Source organism: Notothenia rossii (assembly GCF_949606895.1).
Source record: "Notothenia rossii genome assembly, chromosome: 1".
In the NCBI taxonomy this organism is placed as follows: domain Eukaryota; kingdom Metazoa; phylum Chordata; class Actinopteri; order Perciformes; family Nototheniidae; genus Notothenia; species Notothenia rossii.
In genome coordinates this window covers 57,446,519-57,466,681 of record NC_136912.1, presented here as the reverse complement: position 1 = coordinate 57,466,681, position 20,163 = coordinate 57,446,519, and the positions used below count along the sequence as shown (strand labels likewise).

Genomic DNA, 20,163 nt, shown 5'->3' with positions numbered 1-20,163 from the left:
GGGTAAATCAGGAAAGCAATACAAGATAAAAATACACAAAAATAAACAAAAACTTAAGTGTAACTTTGACTAGATTCGGAGGTTATAAAATGAATTTAAGGAGCCGCTTAAATCTTCAATATTTTTATTAATTAAATACACCATACTGGAGCAAATGTCTCGGAAAGTATCACAAATAAATTCTCTTTCATTCAGCATTTATATGTTGGTGATGATCTCTACACTACTGACTATGAGGACATGTCTTCTGTTGCCATGGGTTGAGTCTGGAGGGTGGGGGGGATGGAGTGCGGAGGGTCAGATGTACTGTAGCCACGCCTGGACAACGACATTAACATGCATACTGTACATACATGGTAGTTTACAAATACACCAAGTGTTCATGATTTGTTTTCCACAAAAAGCCACTGATTTTTTAAAAACCCCACCTTTTCTATATACCACCAAAGAAAATAAACACATTCCCCTTTGACAACACTTAAAATATATAAAGTGGTAACACCATGTTTTGGGGAAATCAGGATAGAAAAGGAAGAGAAGAAAACATGAAAAAGGTCCCAGGTTTTCCCCGAAATGTCTTTAAACAAATATGCAGAGTTTATAAAGCCTGCATCTCTTCTCTTCATTAGTCTTTTTCTCAACATCTCTCGTGTGTTGGATCATTTTCTCTGCAGTGAGAGTCCCCTTGGATTCTCTTTCTTTTATTCCAAGGTAGTGGAGTCCTCAGAGTCCAGATTCAGGTGCATTAAGTGTCCGCCCATATCTACGGAGGAGCCGAGGTTGAAGCTGGGCTCTGGGCAGCAGAAATCAAAGTCATGTAACTGGTAGGATGCGTGGAGGATTCCTCGGGGGGGCAGAGGGCCTGGAGCACAGCGAAAAGGCTGGGCTGCTGGTCCACGCTGTCTCGGTGACATGAGTGAGGGCTAAAGTGAAGGCACACTTCCTGCTTACTGCTGAGCTCCCGCCTAACACACCTGGATAGTGAGAGATCAAGATAAGACATTTTAGAATGGTGCGCCGTCATTAGTTCACATAATGACATGAATATTTCACCCTGATAAATCAGCTTCCCCCAGTGTTTCATTTATTGATCAGCCAGACTTTGAAACCCATCTGGTGTCCCATTTACTTTGCATTAACTTAAAAGTGCATCCATGACGCGATTCTCTTTGGTATAATTATAACGGCGCTCAGCCTGGCACACAAAAAGACTTTCTTTTTCTTCTTTATGATTCTTAGGGGCGATTTACTTTTCCCTTCATCCCTCAAATCACTAGGAGGGCTCCGGTCTATTAGTAATTGCAAACTCCTACTTGGGGGCTAATTAAAGTGACTGGCGCTGGGAGGGTCTCGCTCCCCTGGGTCAAAGAAGCTCTGTGTGAGAGAGGTAATTTGTCTGTTCTGAACAAAGAGATTAGGAAGAAAGCTTAATAAATGAGCATCAAATGTCCCACGCCATGGATGCGGACAACACCAATTATGTTACGGCAAAATCGCACATAATCAAAACATTGGTCAAGAGATAACCCCCGTGTTTCCGTGTGAGCGGTGACTGCTTCCTCTGCTCCGTGCTGAACCAGCCTGTGTTTCTTTCCAGTGTGTGGAGGACACCGGCTGCTTATTGATTCTGAACAATGTTTCATTGTGGAAGTCAGGCTGATGCCAGGCCATCAGAACAGCGTTTTAGCAGCAGAAGTGATGTTTGTGTGATACAGTGCTGCAGCTCTCCTTCTGATAAGATAACAAAGCATCCTGAGACGGTTCCCGCTGAGCGGTGTGTCTGTTTATTTAATAATTCTCTCTCTGCTATAATTAAAGCACCAGGGCCAATATTCAGATTGCATTTAAGCATCAATAATTCAGCAGTTTTCACTACAATTGATGTTAGCACATAAATAAACAATGAGGCCTCATATTTACTACACCAGCCATGCTACAAGAGACATTGGGGGGGGGGGGGGGGGGGGGAGTAAGGACTTAAACAGACATTTAAAATTAAGCTAGATAATGCAACGGCTTTCAATTTAAATGTGAGGAGCTCTAAGAGCTCTAAGAGCTGATCTGTAGAAGTGACAAGCCCTTAAAAGGCCTGTGACGTGGAGGGGGAGGGAAGCGGGGAGGCTTAATGGAGTTCTACCTCTCCTCTACTCTACTCACAAAACCACTCAAGGTGAAATGCATGCTCCCAACAATATAATTCCTCTTTCAGTCAGACTCTGACACACTCCATATCTGTGTGTGCTGTGTGTGCAGACAAGGTATCAATAAAGCTCTTGTTGTGAGGCAGAAATGATTATATCTCCTGCGGCAGAATGAAGCTATCCTGAAAAATGAAGTTATCCTTCGTATATGATTAGGCCTTCTGTTTTGCTTTCACTGGAGGCATCTAGATGAAATCAGGGAAGCCATGGTGACAGCTCTCATGATATACTGCTGCTGCAGCCGCTGTCTGTGTTCCACCTCGGGCCTGGATACTGACTTTGGCCTTGGAGGAATAACTTAGCCCAGGTGATCCCAGCCTTGTTGATAAGGAAGTCAGATGCTGTTTTAAACACTGTGTATTAATGGCATCCTGTCATTTTTCAGCAGGGTAGTTATTGTGGATCTGGATGGAAAATAAATTCAAGATGACTCAAATATGTTTCTGCTTATAAAAAAAAGCATGTGTGGGAACAGCAGTACAGAATAAAATAATGTTCACATGTTTTGTGCCGACGGTTAATACTGACTTTCTGTGTATCCTCCAAGAAGAAAGATGGAAAAATCCATTGGCTGTCTAAAAATAAAATTCATCGTTGCTCGGAGAGATTTAGTATCTGCTGCGTGCCTCGCAGTGAAGTTGAACATCAATGTAAACAGAGTGAAAATGCCACCGTGACAATTACAGATGTTTTTTCTTTTCCTGCTAATGACTCCCGCTGACTGATGGCAGTTTTTTACTACTCCTTAACTCTGAAGTTATGATCCCTCTGCTCATTTCAATACTTTGAAAAAGAAGGATAAAGAGCGCTCTCCATCAGCAGACAGTGGGTGTTTCTCAATGTCAAGGAAGGCTCCTCCAGAGCCACTATTTCAAGGATGCTACATCATTGAGTCCCGCCGAAGGACTGTTCCAATGTCCAGGATCCTTGGAATCCTACCGAGCCCGGCGTCCTTCGTTGCGGGAAATTTCGAGGCTGCACATGTGTATCCTCCGCGGCATTAAAATCCCCACAATGCCTTGCGCACGGATCAATTTCCTAAATCTTTGGCGGAAATCGCGCTCCATTTAAGGTGGGGCCTCGCATATGACGCACACCTGTTAGCATGTTCCACCATTCTTTGTTTTCCGAGGCTAGGAAGAATTCTTGCCTCGCTTCTGAAGGAAGTGACTCGGAAGACATGTCCTACCAAGGAAGCGTCCTCGACATTGAGAAAAACCCAGTGTGTGTGGGGGGGTCTTACCTTCTGGTCGGGCAGTAGTGGGTTCGTCTGCAGTGAACTCAAATGTCCGTTGATGAGTGCTGTGGGTCTGTCGTGTTCGCAGAACAAGCTGCCGTTGATGTAGTGGAACCGGTCCCCGGGGACCAGCCGGTTCCGGCAGGTGGAACAAGTGAAACACTGCGAGGGGGGTGGCAGAGAGACAAGCGTTCATTAGCAGGCCCTAGTGCTCAATCCTATTATGTAATAACACCTTGTGAGCGCAGACATAGGTATTTGCAGGTGTCGGTGCGGGTTGAAGGTGGATAATACAGGAACAATTAATAAAGTAAATACCCAACGTGTGAATCTAAAAGCTTGCACGCGTCGTAAAAATGGCGGTTGCTAACAAGAAGTGGTTATGAGGTGCATGTATCATAACATTGGAAATCAGACTTGGAAAAACACCACTGATTTTGTCAAGGAAACCATGGCATTGCTAACTATGAAGATTGGCCTCAAAAATCCGTCATCTCTTTACCTCTTATCTATACGAAGCCAAAATGATGTTATTGACAAGCACCTTCACACTCCCATACAGTAGGTGGCGGTATGAACCTTTATAAAAAGGACCTTTATATTTGTTAGTGATCCACCAATAAACATAGAGGAAAAGAAAAACAAAGCCAAACACATCATCTGCTGTGACAACAATAGTGAGTCAGTTAGGTCAGAGCTATGGACTACAAAAAGATGTTTGCTTGGCTATGAAAAGCCAGTAATAATTGTTTATTGTATTGGCTACACAAATGCTATAAAATATACTGGTCATTTCAATCCAGTGCATTGTTATCTATCCCTGTAAAGGCAATTGTTAAGAAGAACACCAGTAATCACAGGCCTTTTTTCAAAAAAGATCTGTATAGCATTCTTACGTTGCAGTTTAAAACTTGATAAAGGGGGTTTACCTTGAGGTGGTACACGTTGCCCTGCGCCCTCATCACCAGCTCACTGGCTGGAATGGACTGACCACAAGCGCTGCAAGCTCCGCTGTTTCCAAATAATCTGAGAAAAAAAGAAAGGTGTTACTACAGAGCCACTGTAGGCATCCTCACAGATTTAGCCTTGTGAAATGGACTGTGGCGTCCACACTTGTGTCTGTTCAGTATGTGAATGAAGAGGAAACTAAGTTCAATGCAAAGTTCAATATTCCCCAGCTGCATTTCTTACAGGAAGGGAAAACATACCGTGGGAAAAAGAAATAGAACATAATCACTTTATCGACAGAGAAATGAATCCTGTACATCTCGACGAGCATCTAGCTCTGAAACGTCATATTACTTTTGCTGCAATTTTTTTTGCAACCTAATAATAACCTGGAACATAAGCAATCAGGACCTAAGAGGATTTGATTGTACATCCAGGCGGAGACGTAGTGCTTTTGCCATTAGGACGCCTGTGAATGCTCTGTCAGTGCCGTGTTTCCATTAGAAACCAGTAGCTACTCGGGTTGATATATAATGTGCATGGGTTAACCTTTTCAATCATGGTGTCAACACTTTAGATTTTGCTTCTGCTCATCTCTTTCGTCCCTAACCTTCTCCCTCTCTCTCTCCCCCTGCCTCTTGATAATGAAATGCTTGCTCCAGCTTCCCTTCTATCTTCCTTCTGAGTCCACAATTTAGATTACTTCATCTCGGTGAGCAGCAAACTGAATGAAATTTCGATTTGAGCAGAAAGTAATTTACTGGGATCTGGACCCATTTGTCATCATATCTCACCGGGTGTTTGCTCTATCACTGCACTTTTCCTAAGCAATCAAATAAGACCACGGCATCTGACATGCTCCGGAGAGAAGGGGAGAGAGGGATGGAAAAAGAAAAGGGATTGGGGGAGCGGTTAACATCGGTGTGTGTGCATCAGATACAACTTGTTTGGCTTAGAAGAAATTAACCAGAAACAGATAGTGTTGTAAGACTTACATTTTCTCTGTTGAGACATTCTCGAGGACAGTTTTATGAAAAGTATTTAGCAAATTCACAAAGACACGGAGCGAGGGAATACATGCTTCTACCATTCCGACCGTAACCCAAGCAGTTGTTAGATATATTGACGAACAAACAAGCCAGAGCTCTCTGCAAAGGGACACAGAAATGGCTTTCATTAAGAGAGCCTAAGCAGAAACAAATTCTGTCTTGGCGTCATTTGGAATGGCTCCATCAAAACTCAATTTCAGAAACTAATTAACTGGAGACTGTTGTCACAACACTGCCAACTCTCGCTTTCACTGGGACGAGCATGAGCGTGGAAATGAACGTATATCGCTTTAAGACTTGTGCAATCTGTGGAGAAACAAAATGACACCCTCCTGCAACGACATTTCTGCATATCAAAGCTGAGTTGTATGAAAACTTTGCTAAAATGGAAAATATGTTTTCATATTTAAATGTCATTCCTGAAAGAGTTTCCTTTGCGTGATTGCTTTTGAAAGGGGTCGAAACATGGCGATAGGAAGTGTTCACCATGGTCTTTTATATTTCACCACAGTGTGGAACCAATACCAGGTTCATTATTTTATCATGGGATAGCTCTTGATAAAGAATTTGATTTAAGGAGCTGAAGCCTTTAGGTGCTAAATGAAGCTGCTATATTGGTTTGAACTGGGGCTTTAATGGCCTTCTCTGCCAGTGACCTACAGCGCTAAGGTAAAGCAGACACCCTGGGTCAGTATAATTAAGGCCAAGGGACTCTTTAATGCTGTGACACATCTGGTTTCAGCTTTTTCCTGAAAAAAAAAAAAAAAGAAAGAAAAAAAAAGAAATCAGTGGCTCTTACCATGTTTCTGGCTGGCTGATTTTTCTGTTTTCTCGCTCTGTGTCTCTGACTTTGCTACGTTTTGATTCAATTAAATAACACAAAAACCCATTTGAAGCTGTCTGTTGTCTATATAGGCAACAACTATTGGATTTCATTTCAGCACTGACTGCTAGGTGAAATATAGCATGGCTTGCTGCTGCTAGGCTGTCTGGTAAATGCAGACCTCATTCACCAAGGCCTTTGAGTAGGGTAAAATTACCCCACAACAATGATTTCTGCAACACAGTCCATTAAAAATGCCTCTCTACATCAGCAGCCAAAGCACCTTAAAAGCACTAGGCCATATTGATACTGAAGCGGGGCTTTGCATAATGGCAAGAGCTGCATTAGAGAAAAGGGTGGAGGGGCCGGGGTGGGGAGATTGCTAGGATGAGGGAGGGCGCGTGGATCTGTGTTGTGCATGTGCATGTGTTTTGGGAACAGGGGGATGGGGAAATGTGTGTGTGTGTGTAGGGGTGGAGGGTGGGTGGTGATGGGGGATCAGCCAAATTACACTTGGTTAATTCAGAGTAACAGATCTGGCCCCAAGTGAATTGAAGGCCTTGAATTAATTCTGTTATGACAAATCAAGATAAACGTTTCCCCTAAATTGCATGCGATTTAATTAATTTCTGAGATCCCGGTTTTTTTCCTGGCCTAATAGTTCACATTCTCTTGTGCTGTCATAGTGCTTGAGTGGGCAGACTTCAAAGTGATATTAAATAACCAACTATTAGATTTACCTCACACGTTCTATTGGAAAAGTGCCATTTAATTACCTAGGCTTATTCAATTAAGGGGACAGCATTCTCCCTGAATCCAGCAGCCACAAGCACATTCATTCTCCCTCTACTAGCAGCCCACAGAAATAATATCACCGCAAGCTTAAAACAACATGATCCCCGCAGCTAAAGCAACTTTGGCTTAAAGTTTGACATTAAAGCTTTTGGTGGCAGCGCTGCATGAAAACAGAGATGCTGCTTGTCATCTGATGTGTGTTAGTCCTTTTGATGGATGGGAGATGGGTATCATCCCAGGCCAGGCTTACATCCCATTATAGCTGTGATGTGATTCGACTTCTGATCAATATAAGCATTTTCTTATCAGCTGCATTGATAGAAGTTTAGAGCTTAAAATGTATGTTGTTTGGGCAGTATAGCAGTCTATTACAAAAATGGGTCTGGCCCTTTAAGATGAGCGGGGAAAACAGCGGCAAATGGCCTTCGCAATAATCCCTCTTCTCTATCTGTCTTTCTCTCTTGCTCTCTCTCAAAAGCCAATTTGGTTAATTAAATGTTTTGTTTGCAGTGTGGCTCTCATTCATTTCGGACACGTCATTGGGAGCGGATACAAGCCAGGGACCAGATCTCATTAGATAAAACCCATCAGGACTAAAGGAAATGGAGGGGGACTATAATTAAAGCATTTAATTGTGTAGACTCACTGTCAGATGTTTTCTTCCCCCGCTCCTATCTTTATCTCTGCAGAGATCTCGTGGTTCCATAATATGCGTTTTAGCTCTTCCAGTGAGCATGCTCTCATTACAAGTGGAAAGGTGTGCACATTTTACCCCCTTCCAATTGTAATTAGGTTATAGTCCCATAATGAATGGAGTACCCCATTGGCTCCCTCTTTATGAGATGGGTGAGTGAGAGCGCACAGGCACACTTTAGATTCTGAATGATCCGTGTGGATTTAAATTTGACATATATTCTAACTTGTGAAAACAGAAACATTTAACAAAAAATCATTGCTTTTAAAGTGTTAAAGAATAATAGTAAAAAAGCTGTACATTAATAGAGTTGATATTAATACCATTCTTGCGCCCCAGGGTGGTCCAAGAAGTATTTGAACTTTCAGTAAACTGTGGCGTCACAGCACACTGCTCTACATTACCAGGATGAGTGTCACCAATAAGCTCTGGCTGGGTGTCTGGCACACCTACTAGAATATTTAAAAAGGCTCTCTTTGCTAATTAAAGTGTTTTTCTGTTACATAAAAACAACAAATAAACAGAGAATCTGTACCGGACAAGAACACTCCACATGTGTCTCGCAGAGTTAACATACATCTTATAAGGGCAATGTTGTGTCCTTCAGTTGACCATGAGCAGCAGACAGGCATGCAGATGTCTTCTGCTCTGCTCTGTCAACAGCAGTGAGTTTGACCAGGGAGACTTCCACCAGGAGACTCTAATGAACCCTGATCATGGTACGAACATTTGAGACACATGTTCTGCTGAAAAACAAGCAACCTTGCTGATCATTGCACGAGTTGCCTCATTTTTTCTTTTTATAACTTGATTTACTATTGTTTTTTTAAATATTTGAGGACTTTTTGAAGTAAATTTGTGAAATTATCTTAGGTATAAAGTCAATGATAATCCACTGAACACGAGTGGTATTGTAAATAAATAGCCTTTCCTAATATTCTATATTGTAATGCACGTTCCTCTTTTTAACGGCACAGCTCTGCATCTTTTAAAATGTAATTCTGCTGTTCTGCACATTTGAAGATTTTCAAAAGAAAATTGTCATTGTTGTTTTTACTTTTGTGTATTTTAATATATTTCTTGTAAACATTTATTTTTATAGTTTTAATACATTTCATATATTTGTTCTTTTTTTCCAACTTAATTCCTCCTACTGTGTTTATGTATGCACCATTACACTCCAAAGCAAATTCCTTGTATGTGTAAATCTATTTGGCAATAAACCTGGTTCTGGTAATGGAAGTGCTTTTCTCACCTGATATAGTCGTTTCTGCAGAGGATCATGCCGCTTTTTGTGTAGCACGACGTGCCGATTTCTCCCAGCTGGGCCTGGCAGCAGGAGCACTTGAGGCAGCGGCTGTGCCAGTAGCTGTCCATGGTGTAGAGGAGGAAGCGGTCTGCGATTTTGCCCCCGCACCCTGCGCACCGCTTCCAAGACAGAGAACCTGCGCCCACCGGCGGGGGCTGGCTGCTGCCTCCGGGATTAACCATTGTCCCTGAAAACACACATAGAAAATGATGTTGACAGTCTGCACCCAAGAAGTTACTCTTCATACTTTTTTTACCAGACAAGTATTGTTTTGTATACAATAGGGTCAGGACCTGGGATGGGCTTTAGGGCTGTGCCAGTTACTTTAACAACAAGGTAAAACGATCATGTACGCCACAAGTGAATTGATCAAATATCACATTTTAAAGTCCAGCCCCTTGAACATCATGTCAAATCAGATTGCAAATCGTACTAAAATAAATCTCATAAAGGGAAGAGTTCTGAGTCCTGTTCTGCTAACAGAGCCACGAGTCATCTAGTGAACTAATCTGCCCTTGATCTCTGTCTCGGTCTCCCTGTGCTGTTGCTTCATTGGACCTCTCATGGTGAAAGACTGTTACTGTTCACCCCAGGAGCCAAAGGAACAATTATGCAGCATTTGCTTTTGCTGAGCTGTCCTAAGAAAGTGTAAATAGCACAACTCTTCACCACACAATCCCTCACTCTATTGCAGTTTGAATAGCTGGGAGTTGGTTATGGGCAAAACACAAAGGCATACTATATGAAAAGCCTGGAGCAGCTTCAGAGTGACATGTGAAACTGTTTGGCTTGTTGGCTCTGTGTTGACCAACACTTGATGCTTGCAGGCCTTTTGACCTGAGCGATGAAGATGATCCGCCCTGCAGCTAAAAAAAACAATATTTAACAGCACCTTAATAGGCAACATGGCCCCGATATGCCCTCCTGTAATGACGCTAAGTGTTCTAATCTAATGCAATGCAGGCATTTGTTTCACCCACAAAATTAATGTGGGCTCTTTCAAATGTAATCCCCTCCAATTTGGTGAGGCAGACTACATGCCTGGATAAAGCCAAATCTTTGTTGAAAGGCAGGTAGGCTAATTAGAGTTGGGGAGAGGGGGGAGAGGGGGAGTGCACACAGAAAAGCATTCAGTAAGCCCATTAGCGATGGCTCTTAGGGACAAACCACAGTACCTTAGTGCTGATTAAATCTAAAAAGGAGATGAATCAAAAAGCCGACCTGAAAGTGACTCCCTGGATAAACAAGACGGACCATCGTCAAGTTTCATTCAGAGAGGGGAGATGGAGGGGACAGCAGGGGAAGAGAGGAGGGGGGTGGCTTTTAACTTAAATGGGCTAACTCAAGTAATTACACGGGCAGGCAATTTGGGCGCAGAGACCAAGTCATGGAAACAGAACCAGAGGGAGGAGGAGGAGGAAAAAAACACATCAGGCAGCCATGTGCTGAAACCGTCCTGTGCGTGCCTGCTGCTTTTAACGGAAAAATAAATGTAAGCCTTACATTGGCGTTTTTACGTGGTAATTGCATTAATAGTGGATATGGAGGATGATAATGTCACACGACTCACAACACAGGCTCTCATATCGCACATCACCGATACAATTCTTGAGAAAGAAAGATCAGACAAGGCTAGTTTCCAGAGTAAACTAGAAAGAATACAAACTGATATTTTAACAATGCGTCAATACTACCCACCTCGTTTATCTCTTTTCAGAGTAATGGCTGTAAAGTTAATGACTTGCAGGATTAGGCAGGTTAACAGGTAGACCACAACAGTCCCACAAAGTACAGGTAAAAAGCGGGTAGTCTCGCGGACGGCCGGCCTCCAGCTCCGCGCGACAGAGGGCTCGAGCTCGGATATTCACTGGCAACAAGCGAGGTGCGAGCAAATGGAGTTATCAGATAGTATTTCCACTGGATGGTTCCCGTTTTACTGTTGCTGCTTTAGTGTTCTTGTTTTCACTTAAACAAAAGGAGTCCATTGCAAGACGTAATGAGAGGTCTGCGCTGTGCCGTAATGTCCTTCAGACGGAGTGTTTGGCAAAAGAAAGAGAAAGAAATAACGCGGCTCGCGCTGAAGCTGAATCTGACTGCCCTCCGTCCGCTCTGTTCCCGTTAGCTGCTTGTTCTACATGTGTCGCTGTCTCGCTGACAGGAAGAAACCTCCAGTAAAACCCCTTTTAGCCGCGTGACGAAGATCCCACGACAGCCAATCGGCGCGCAGTCCATTTAACAGGAATAACAAATCCAGCCAATCAGAGGGAGGAGAGATTGACTTTGACACGCAGCAGAGGGATGGAAACGGAGGCGAATAGATGGACCCGAGAGGTGAGAAAGAAACGGACTGTCAAATGTATACACTTTAAAACATAGAGAGATTACAAGACACCAAACAACATTATTGAAATCTAAAAATCTTTAGAAGTGTGTTCAGCTAAAGTAGTTGCAACACTTAGGCCAATTTGTGTTTTTATTATGTTTGTTTTAATCGTCCATAAGATTCATAAATGGATTGATTGGCTCTGTTAGCTGGATATATTGTTATCCCATCAACACTGATGGATTGCATGTTTGATTAGTTTCTTCTAAAAGCACAATGAACATTTTCAAAATTCTAGCTGCATGGCATCATCCAGTAAACTGCATTCATCTCACGTCTGAGTTTAATTAGTTGACATTCAATAACTACTTAGCTTACCGAGGGTGACTCCAACCTCTGGGAAATATCAGGGACTAATAGCTGCGTAGTGGCGCCACCGTCTGTCACTGAAAGTAATCGCATGCGGCCTGCTGTCGTTTACAACCTCATTAAGCCTCAGGTCATTGGTTTCAACACCTATTAAGGCTAATCTGCAAGACCTCGATTTGGCTGAGATCCTTTAATTCATTCAGTCTTGCAGTTTTTGTCCCCCCCCCCCATGTGAGACTTCAAAGACAAGATAAACTGGAAGTGATTGCAACACCTTTTAATACAAATAATATGGTGTGACAAGTTTCCTCACATGATGTTGAAAGGAAATTCCGCTAAATAAAAGCTGAAGTGCTGCAGTGTAGCAGCCAAAAAACATTCTGTGAAAAACAAGTGACGTATTCAGTTTAAGAAAGTGTTGCTATTGGAGAAAAGTTGCCTGAGAGAAAAGTTGTTTGAGATTCACTCTTGACTGGTTTTACATGACAAAACAGCTTGATTATAAGATGCCCCTGGCTTCATTAGAAAGACATCAGATTTATAAAGATTATCTTTTTCTTGACTTTAATTGTTTAATTATTCCTGCGGCTCCAAGGAGATTGTGCTGCATCAGGCTGATTTCCCTTTGGCAAAGCCAATGCTACTCCACCTTGGTTTGAGCCACACTCTCCTGACATCCTCATCAAGCCTCTCACTCAGCAGAACAAAAACCGCAGAAGATGGCAAAAGAATATATTTTCCACCAAGGAATGATTAATTGATATAAATGATTAAAACAGAGGGAAATTATGAAATGAATTTGAAAGGGGGCCTCACAGGAAAAGCTTTGTTTGTTCCAGGCCTATTTTAATGAGCTTTTCATAACTGGGCAGGAGAAATTACTCTGCACGTTCTTTTTCTGGAGCTCTTTTGCAAAATAATTATGGCTTGTTGAAGTGAGGAGGAGGAGGTGGAGGGGTCAGGGAGCTGCTTGGGGGAGAGGGTTAGGAGATGAGGAGGGAAGAGGGAAGGGGGGTGTTCCTGCAGAAATGTATCATCTCCTTCCTCCGCTGAGATCTCTCTGTCCTGTGGCAGTTTCCAAGCAGCTGCATTATGAAGCACACCAGATTAAAACGAAACAGCGGCAGACAACAATGTGGCGGAACACTATTTCAATGTTTGAACAGGACAAGAGAGAGTCAGACGTGGCTCGCCGTGTTGATACTCCCCACAGGGGTGATCTCACCGACATGAAAAGGAGACCATGGTGCTTCATAATGAAGCTGCTTGCCCTGTGGGAAAAAGCAAGAAAACCACACTCAACATGGTGGTGAACTTCGGATTGGGATTCACTCTGTGTTATATTCTATGACACTGAGCCACAAAGAGGCCAATTTCAATCTACAAGTCTACACACCACAGGCAATCTTCTGACTAAACAACACGCAGGTCACCATAACTTCTCCTATAACTTGATGCTATTTCGCAAACATTGTGTTGTTTACCGCAAAATAAACAAACTCCCTTTACTGCGTGTGTGTGTGTGTGTGTGTGTGTGTGTGTGTGTGTGTGTGTGTGTGTGTGTGTGTGTGTGTGTGTGTTTTGTCTTTTACAGAGAATGATATTCAGTTAGCTGAGCCAACTGATGAGAGGAGATAGGGTTCAGATTCTCTTCAGATAAAGACGGCGCGCTCCATGACTGAACGGAGAATGGCGGGCTGGGCAGAAAGATCTCCAAATTAAATCTGCTAAATTAATGACTGGCTACTTACCTGAAAACACTTTAGGATTATTTTGACATTTTGGAAAATACACTTACTTACTTTCTTGCCAAGAGGTCGATGAGAAGATCAATAAAACTCTTGTATCTGTATGCTAAATATGAAGCTAAACCCAGCTGTCAGTTAGTTGATCTCTTAGCATAAAGACTAGATACAGAGACTGGTACAAGAGGGAAAGCAATGTGATCTAATGGAAGGTGTATAAAGAGCATATCTCTTTTTAGGGACATTTCATGTCATGTCTTCACATTCAATGTATGGTTGCAGTTTTCAAATTTGGTTAATTGGTGAATTCAAACCAAACTACTTTGTTTTGCTAAGGAATCCATCATGGTTTAACAAAAAAAAGTTACCGGTGGACTTTTCGTTTGAAACTGGACACAAATCACAGCCAGCTGGGTTGAAGTCCTGTGTTCGTTTGATCCACCCACCACATCCTCAAGCTTACATGGACTTTCTTGGTCTTTATATGTAAATATGACACCTGACTTCTGGAGCACTTGCAGTGTCAAATTTTCACTTAAGAAACAAAAACATGTGTATCAATAACCCGTGAGATGGCTTAAGAAATGACGTGGTAATAGCAGGCTCGGGAACAAATGTATTTGATATCAATTTCATGCCATTGAGCTGAATTAAAAGCTATAATGAGGACGTTGTTAGCCTAAACTAGCATTAGCCTCTATCTATTCAAAGGTTTCAGGTTTTTTACAGATAAGACAAACAGCAAAGACATGTTAATAATTATGCTGGTTTGATAGCATGGTACAATGCCAGACTTGATGTCTCTTCTGTTTCCAGCCTTTATGCTAAGCTAGCCGTCTGTTGGCAGTAGCTTGAATGTACACTACAGGTATGACAGTGGTGTCTATCTTTTCATTTAACTCTTAGTAAGTTGTGAAGAAATAATGGGCCTAATTTAATTCCTGAAAAACGATATCTTTATATGATTTTGCAACATTTGGAAAAAGCCATCATTCAGCTCCTTTGAAAGTGTGATTGTGTTCATCTGGAAGTCTGGAGATGAAGTTGAAAACAAACACAAAGAGATATTTCTTGTGCATTTGTGGGATGCATTAAGACCACATTCAGTAAAATTCATAGAAGATCAGTACACTCCAGTATGATGCTATGTGTAGCTGAAAAAGCATACAAAAATAAGCACATTCAGAATGCCTAAATGAGTGTAATCAAACCCTTGAATCTGAGTTCACGGCTGTGTGGCTCTCTCTTGTGGTGAGTTCTTTATACTCCTGCCATTTTCCCATGTGGTTCCAGCTCCACTTGGGTCATGAAATAATGAAGCAGCCAGAAGTGTTTTGCTCAATATTCCGATCTCAAAATATGTCTCACTTCATTAATTTGGTAGCGTTGATGTTGTTCATTTGTAATTAAACACAGAAGCAAGTGAGCTTAAGTAAATAGAAATCAACTCAATAAATACCCCCCTGTAAGGCAGCGGTTTTATTTCAAGTCTGTGCTGATGATTTGACAAGCTCTGGGCCCTGCAACAGCTCTGTGAAGAATGTGTCAGGACCAATACAGCGGTCTGATCTTCACCAGATAAAACGATGTTTGAATCTACCACAGTATGTGGTTCACTGTACTTTAGACACAAGTCACATGCTCATGATGCAAATAAGTCAGCAGTGAGCAAGTAGTTATTGGTAGTATTTATTGGCCTTAATAGTATTGTTTAAAGGGGATATATTCTGCATATTCTCTTTCATATTTGTATTTAATGTCTCTACTGGGACATGTCTCAATGCTTTAATGTTCGAAAAGCTCTTTATTTTTCTCATACTGCCTGTGCTGCAGCACCTCTTTTCACCCTCTGTCTGAAACCAGAGCCCTGTCTGCTCTGATTGGATATGTCCCACATATCTCATACAATGTGTTGGACAAAAAGCGAATACAAGCAAGAGTGTTACACAGTGATGTCACTATGTTAAAGAAGTATACAAAGGAATCCAACAGAGTGGTGCAGTGATGACGGATTTTCAATGGCCAACCAGGAAGTAAGCATCGCAAAGGGGTTCCTTACTGCAGAAATTAACCACGATACTTACCACGTTTAGTTCAGGAGGATAATCTTAACATAGTAATCCCACTTTGTGATTTTGAAGCATAAATGTAATCACCAGAAGTAAAAAGCTAATGCTAGGCTATAAACAAACTAGATTATGGTTCCATGGCTGCGCATCACCCCCGCTAAGCTAAAGACGTTCTCATGTCTATGTTTTATAGTCTCATCATTCTCACCGTTTTTATGACACATAGAAGCTTCGGACATGGAAATCTCTTCAGTTTGTTTTAACCACAGATCATATTTCAGGCTTCTAACTACAATCACTTTCAAAAAAACTTTGAGACAAGGGAACCGGAAGTGGTAAAATTCCATCAAAGTGTTTTCCGGGGAAGAGAAACTCCCTCTGTAGGGAACACAGGGATTTTAGCCTCTGCAGATCATTTACATGCACAGAAAGCGATAGAACACACTACACGAAAGAGAAAACCCCAAAAAGCACAATAGGGCGTCTTTAATATTGTGTGTAATTCACATATTTTCTTGCCTTCTTAGAACAACCAGATGCCCCATTTCGGTGCAAGACATTGTTGCGTCTTCCTCGTCAGATTCCATTGTTATCAGGTGCTGGCACTCACGCTAAGCCTTTACTTGGTGGTACAAGTACAATATTCTAATTATACTTGTGTGTTTCTCTGTTATAGATCACACACATACACTAAACCTGCTCCATGGCTTTATTACTCTGCTGTTGTGTTGATATTAATAAGTTAAGGAAATCAACCGCTACTAAGAATCTTGTGTGTTCTTACCGACACCCCAAAGTGTAAGTCACTCCGAGTGAAACCTTCCCCTATACAGTGCTACCTGAATCCCTATTCAAGAGGACTCCTTGAAAAAAATTCCTTTTTCAAATAACTGAGTTGGTTTTCTTTTGTTGTCGACAAAGGGCCCTCTTTCCGTCATTTTCATTGAGCTGAAGTAAACATACCACCGATTGGCTACGAGTGAGTTTGGGCTTTCAGGGAGGAGCCAAAGCACACCACTGCAAAGGAAAGGGGTACGCTGAATTTACAACCCAAGACAAAACGAGAGCATAATGTGAAACAGAATGCAGCACAATCATCTTTTTATCTCGATTATCTTGTCTTGTCAGGAGCACTTATCGTGTGTCAGAAATGTGCACAATCCTCTACTCTGTGGTTTAAGATGGAATGAATTCATAATCACAATTCAAGTCTTACCTCTGCAAGAACTCCAGGGTAGCTCCCAGTTCTGAGCGATAACTGATGTTGAGGCAGTAATATGCTGCAAACATCAGCATCAGGGCGTCAACAACATTCAGGACACTGCCACTGACGATGGTCTGGTCCTCTGCTATCATGTAGTGTCCAGCTGTCAGGGGAGAACTCCCTTAAGGTACACAACAAAGGAAAAAGTAAAAAAAAAATTTGGTGCAGATTGTGTTTTGTTTTTTTCACTGGTGATCACATGGCAAATTGTATTTTAGGAATGATCAGCTCCTGTAGCTTTCTTTTCTTTCTTAAGTGTTTCCTAATGTTAACAGTGTAGAAAATGTCACATCATAAATGGATCGTTTAGGTGTTTAAAGTGGGGTTGTATAAGGTACTTATCCATAGTCAGTGTACTACCTGGGGTGGTGGGAAGGGAGAACTGGACCTCGGCATCGGCAGGAGTTGTAGTCGCCTATGAGTATTCGAATTTAGATGAACAAAGGCATAGAAAAACCCTGAAATATGTACTGACACAAAGCTACAACCCTCAATTTTGTAAGTAGTAGTAGTAAATACATAGGTATATACAATATACAACAATACGCATAGTGCAATTAGCAGTATGTGAAAAGTACAATTACAGTGAAATGAAATGACAGTGCGTTCCTCACCACTGCTACCTCTTTCCTCTTTCCTAGTGTCCTTTGGGTCTGATTCCTCACTACTGATGTCTGCCTCTCGGCATGAGCCCTCTTTCCTTATTTCTTCTGCCTCTGTCAACACTGCTATTTGGCTCCTCTGTCCTCTTGGCTTGTGGTTCTGCAGGCTTAGTTCAACCAAGAATTTGAACAATGCTCCTGTAAAATATATAGTTATAGTATTGTGAGTCAACATAAAAATAACATACATTGGAGATGAAAATGTGAAATTCCATTGACTGTAGGCTACATACACACAATTGTCAGCAGGGGCAATAATATCTAAAATGGGAACTAACTTGAATGCATTAGTCCACAACACAAAGCCTAACTAATGTTAGCCTACATAGTTAATAACATCAGAAGATATAGACTAACTGTGGTTACATTACTTAACTAGCTAGCTACAGCAACAGGAAATATTTTCAATCATCATCTTCACCAGTCAGAAAATGTCCGATAGCTGCGATGCTAATTTCCGCAGTGTTAAACTCTATTGACTTATGCTGAAAAATGTAGCGATCTAAAAGTCCGCTATTTTTGGCGGTTTTGGGTGGACTTCAGTTGACTGTAACATCGAAAAATCTTACCGAATTGAATGTTCACAAAGCTGCGGACCGGTTATACACTTATACACAAGGGAACTAACATAGCTAATTTAGCTTAACGTTAGCTAATTTAGCTGTGGTAGTGCCGAGAGACGGGACCTACGGATTAAGCAACTAGACTACGTGTAGTGTACATGCAGAATAATTTCAATTTAAAATAGTTTTAAATGCTCACACACAAACCTGACTCTCGTGCTGTATTTTCCTCTCGTTTCTTTTAAATGTTCCGTTTTGAAGCACCTGATGAATGCTTCTATTTCGTATATGGCTTCGCCCTCTAAGGCTATCGCTATTGGGTAATCCCACTGCGCCCCCGCGCAGCACTGAAACACTTGTAGTCCACGCCCACCCGCAAGGTGGGCCCCACCCTCGGGCCTCCTTCCGTTATAAATAGGAAGGAGGCCCGGCAATCTGCTCCCTCTTTTCTTCAGCAAACCGCGGCAGTTACTGAAGCACAGAACCATTAATCATCATGAGCAACAACTGCGTCCGAGATTGTCCCTCATGTGGCTCAGGATCATGAGCTATGACCAGCACGCAATGTGCGAATCCTGCCTGGGGCCAGAGCACGCGGACGCGGCTCTCAGCCAGCAGGTCGCTTGCTCACATTGTGCCCGTATCAGCCGACAAGAAGCGAAGAGCGGACGCTCTAGCTGCTGCGGCCGAGGAGGACGATTGGCCCGTCCAGGAGCACGTGGACGGCAGCATGTCCCTGGAGCCGAGTGCCGGGCAAGAGTCGGACGACTCCTACCCCGTCTCCCTCCATGGTTCACCGTGCGGTTCTCCCCTCCCTCCTCTCCCCCGGACGGGGGAGACAGAGTCGGAGCAGGAGGCTGTTTTGGCGGCCGACCATGCGGTCCCCTTCTCCGTCGCCACAGGACGGCGCCCTACATTGAGCTCCCCAGTATGTGTATGTCGCCCGCCAGGCCGACCGGGTGCACCAGTGTGCCTTTCAGGCGGCGGCGAATATCATCGCGCTGGTCTCCAACTCGGTGGTGAAACTGGTAGAGCGGTCCACCACCGAGGCAGAGGAAATCAGCAAGGCGGCCAGCACGGCGCTCACTCTGTGCGCGTCCGTCGCTGTCTCCCAGGCGAGGATTTCCGCGTGGGTGACACAGATCCAGCGCCACCTCTGGCTGCAGCAGGCGTCTGTTACGGAGACGGCCAGAAAAGTGCTACTGGACGCTCCAATCAGCCCGTACGGGCTGTTCGGACCCCAGTTCCACGCCATGGTGGAGTCCATGAAGACGGCCGCGGAACAGGCGGACGGCATTCGCCAGCATGTCAGCTGGCTCCAGCCTGCTGAGCACCCACCGCGGTACCAACGGCCACAGCATCCAAGCCGGCAACAGGAGGCCGCAAGCAGAGAGACGCCCACAGCAACCGCCTCGGCGTCAGACTCGCCCTTCGGCGGCTGCAGGGGCTCTGTCCCACGTCTCCGCTCCCCCGCCACCCCAGAGACAGGGTTTCCCGACGGCGAGTCAAAGGGAAGTGAGGCTCCCCCGCTCCTGGTCTGCTCCGCGAGAGCCTCCGAGGAAGCGGAGCCGGTAATTAAGCCGGCTGCCACTAATCTGTTGATCGAGGGCAATGGCATGGCTCGTCACCATGACGACCATTACAGCACATCACAGAGAAGCCAGAACGGGGGAATGAGCAGTATTCCAGGCTGAGTGCCCCCAGCGTCAGCGCCCGCAGCGCCACGGCGCCTAGGGCTTGCTGCAGAAGCCTGCTGGTTTTAACCTATCGGTTAATACATTTCAGAGCTTGCTAATTAAGACAGCTGCCACTAATCTGTTGATTAGACAGCAGGGCTCTCTGCAGAAGCCTGGTTTTAACCTCGGATAATAACCTGCAGAGCTCGCGGCATTCCTCTGTCCGAGATACGCCTCCTACACACGGCCTTAATAAACCCATGAGTGCCGTTATATAACGCCTCATATGGGCAGCACTGCACACACCTCCATTCATCCCCTGAGCGTGGAAGCGCCTCATGATGAGAGTCGGAGTGAGACGCAGTGTGTGGAGGCCCCCGCGCAGCCCTTTCGGTCCAAGCACACCTTGGGTTGCCTCAAGGGCAGCGGCGGCAGT

General features: G+C 43.5%; 2 protein-coding genes and 1 long non-coding RNA gene across 3 annotated transcripts in view; all 3 read right to left on the bottom strand.

Moving 5' to 3' along the window:
* Nucleotides 1-20,163, bottom strand: part of LOC307021219 (uncharacterized protein) — a 616,546-nt gene that overhangs the window by 405,850 nt on the left and 190,533 nt on the right. The gene's annotated exons all lie outside the window — the stretch shown is intronic.
* Nucleotides 108-11,223, bottom strand: lmo4b (LIM domain only 4b). Its single transcript, XM_079693790.1, has 5 exons — nucleotides 10,755-11,223; nucleotides 9,003-9,243; nucleotides 4,368-4,464; nucleotides 3,445-3,600; nucleotides 108-974 (listed from the first exon to the last, which is right to left on the bottom strand). The coding sequence occupies exons 2-5, from the start codon at nucleotides 9,236-9,238 to the stop codon at nucleotides 966-968; spliced, it is 498 nt and encodes a 165-aa protein (XP_079549916.1). The 5' UTR covers nucleotides 9,239-9,243; nucleotides 10,755-11,223; the 3' UTR covers nucleotides 108-965.
* Nucleotides 15,503-18,363, bottom strand: LOC307013851. Its single transcript, XR_013801093.1, has 5 exons — nucleotides 18,259-18,363; nucleotides 17,441-17,626; nucleotides 17,187-17,241; nucleotides 16,779-16,947; nucleotides 15,503-16,579 (listed from the first exon to the last, which is right to left on the bottom strand). It is a non-coding gene; the product is annotated as an uncharacterized lncRNA (long non-coding RNA).

Excerpts from the sequence above, each read along its gene's own strand:
- lmo4b (XM_079693790.1), bottom strand. The coding sequence starts at position 9,238 with ATGGTTAATCCCGGAGGCAGCAGCCAGCCCCCGCCGGTGGGCGCAGGT. Across the intron at positions 4,465-9,002 it reads TGCAGAAACGACTATATCAG|ATTATTTGGAAACAGCGGAG; the intron begins GTGAGAAAAGCA and ends TTTTTTTCTCAG. Across the intron at positions 3,601-4,367 it reads GCAACGTGTACCACCTCAAG|TGTTTCACTTGTTCCACCTG; the intron begins GTAAACCCCCTT and ends CCCCCCTCGCAG.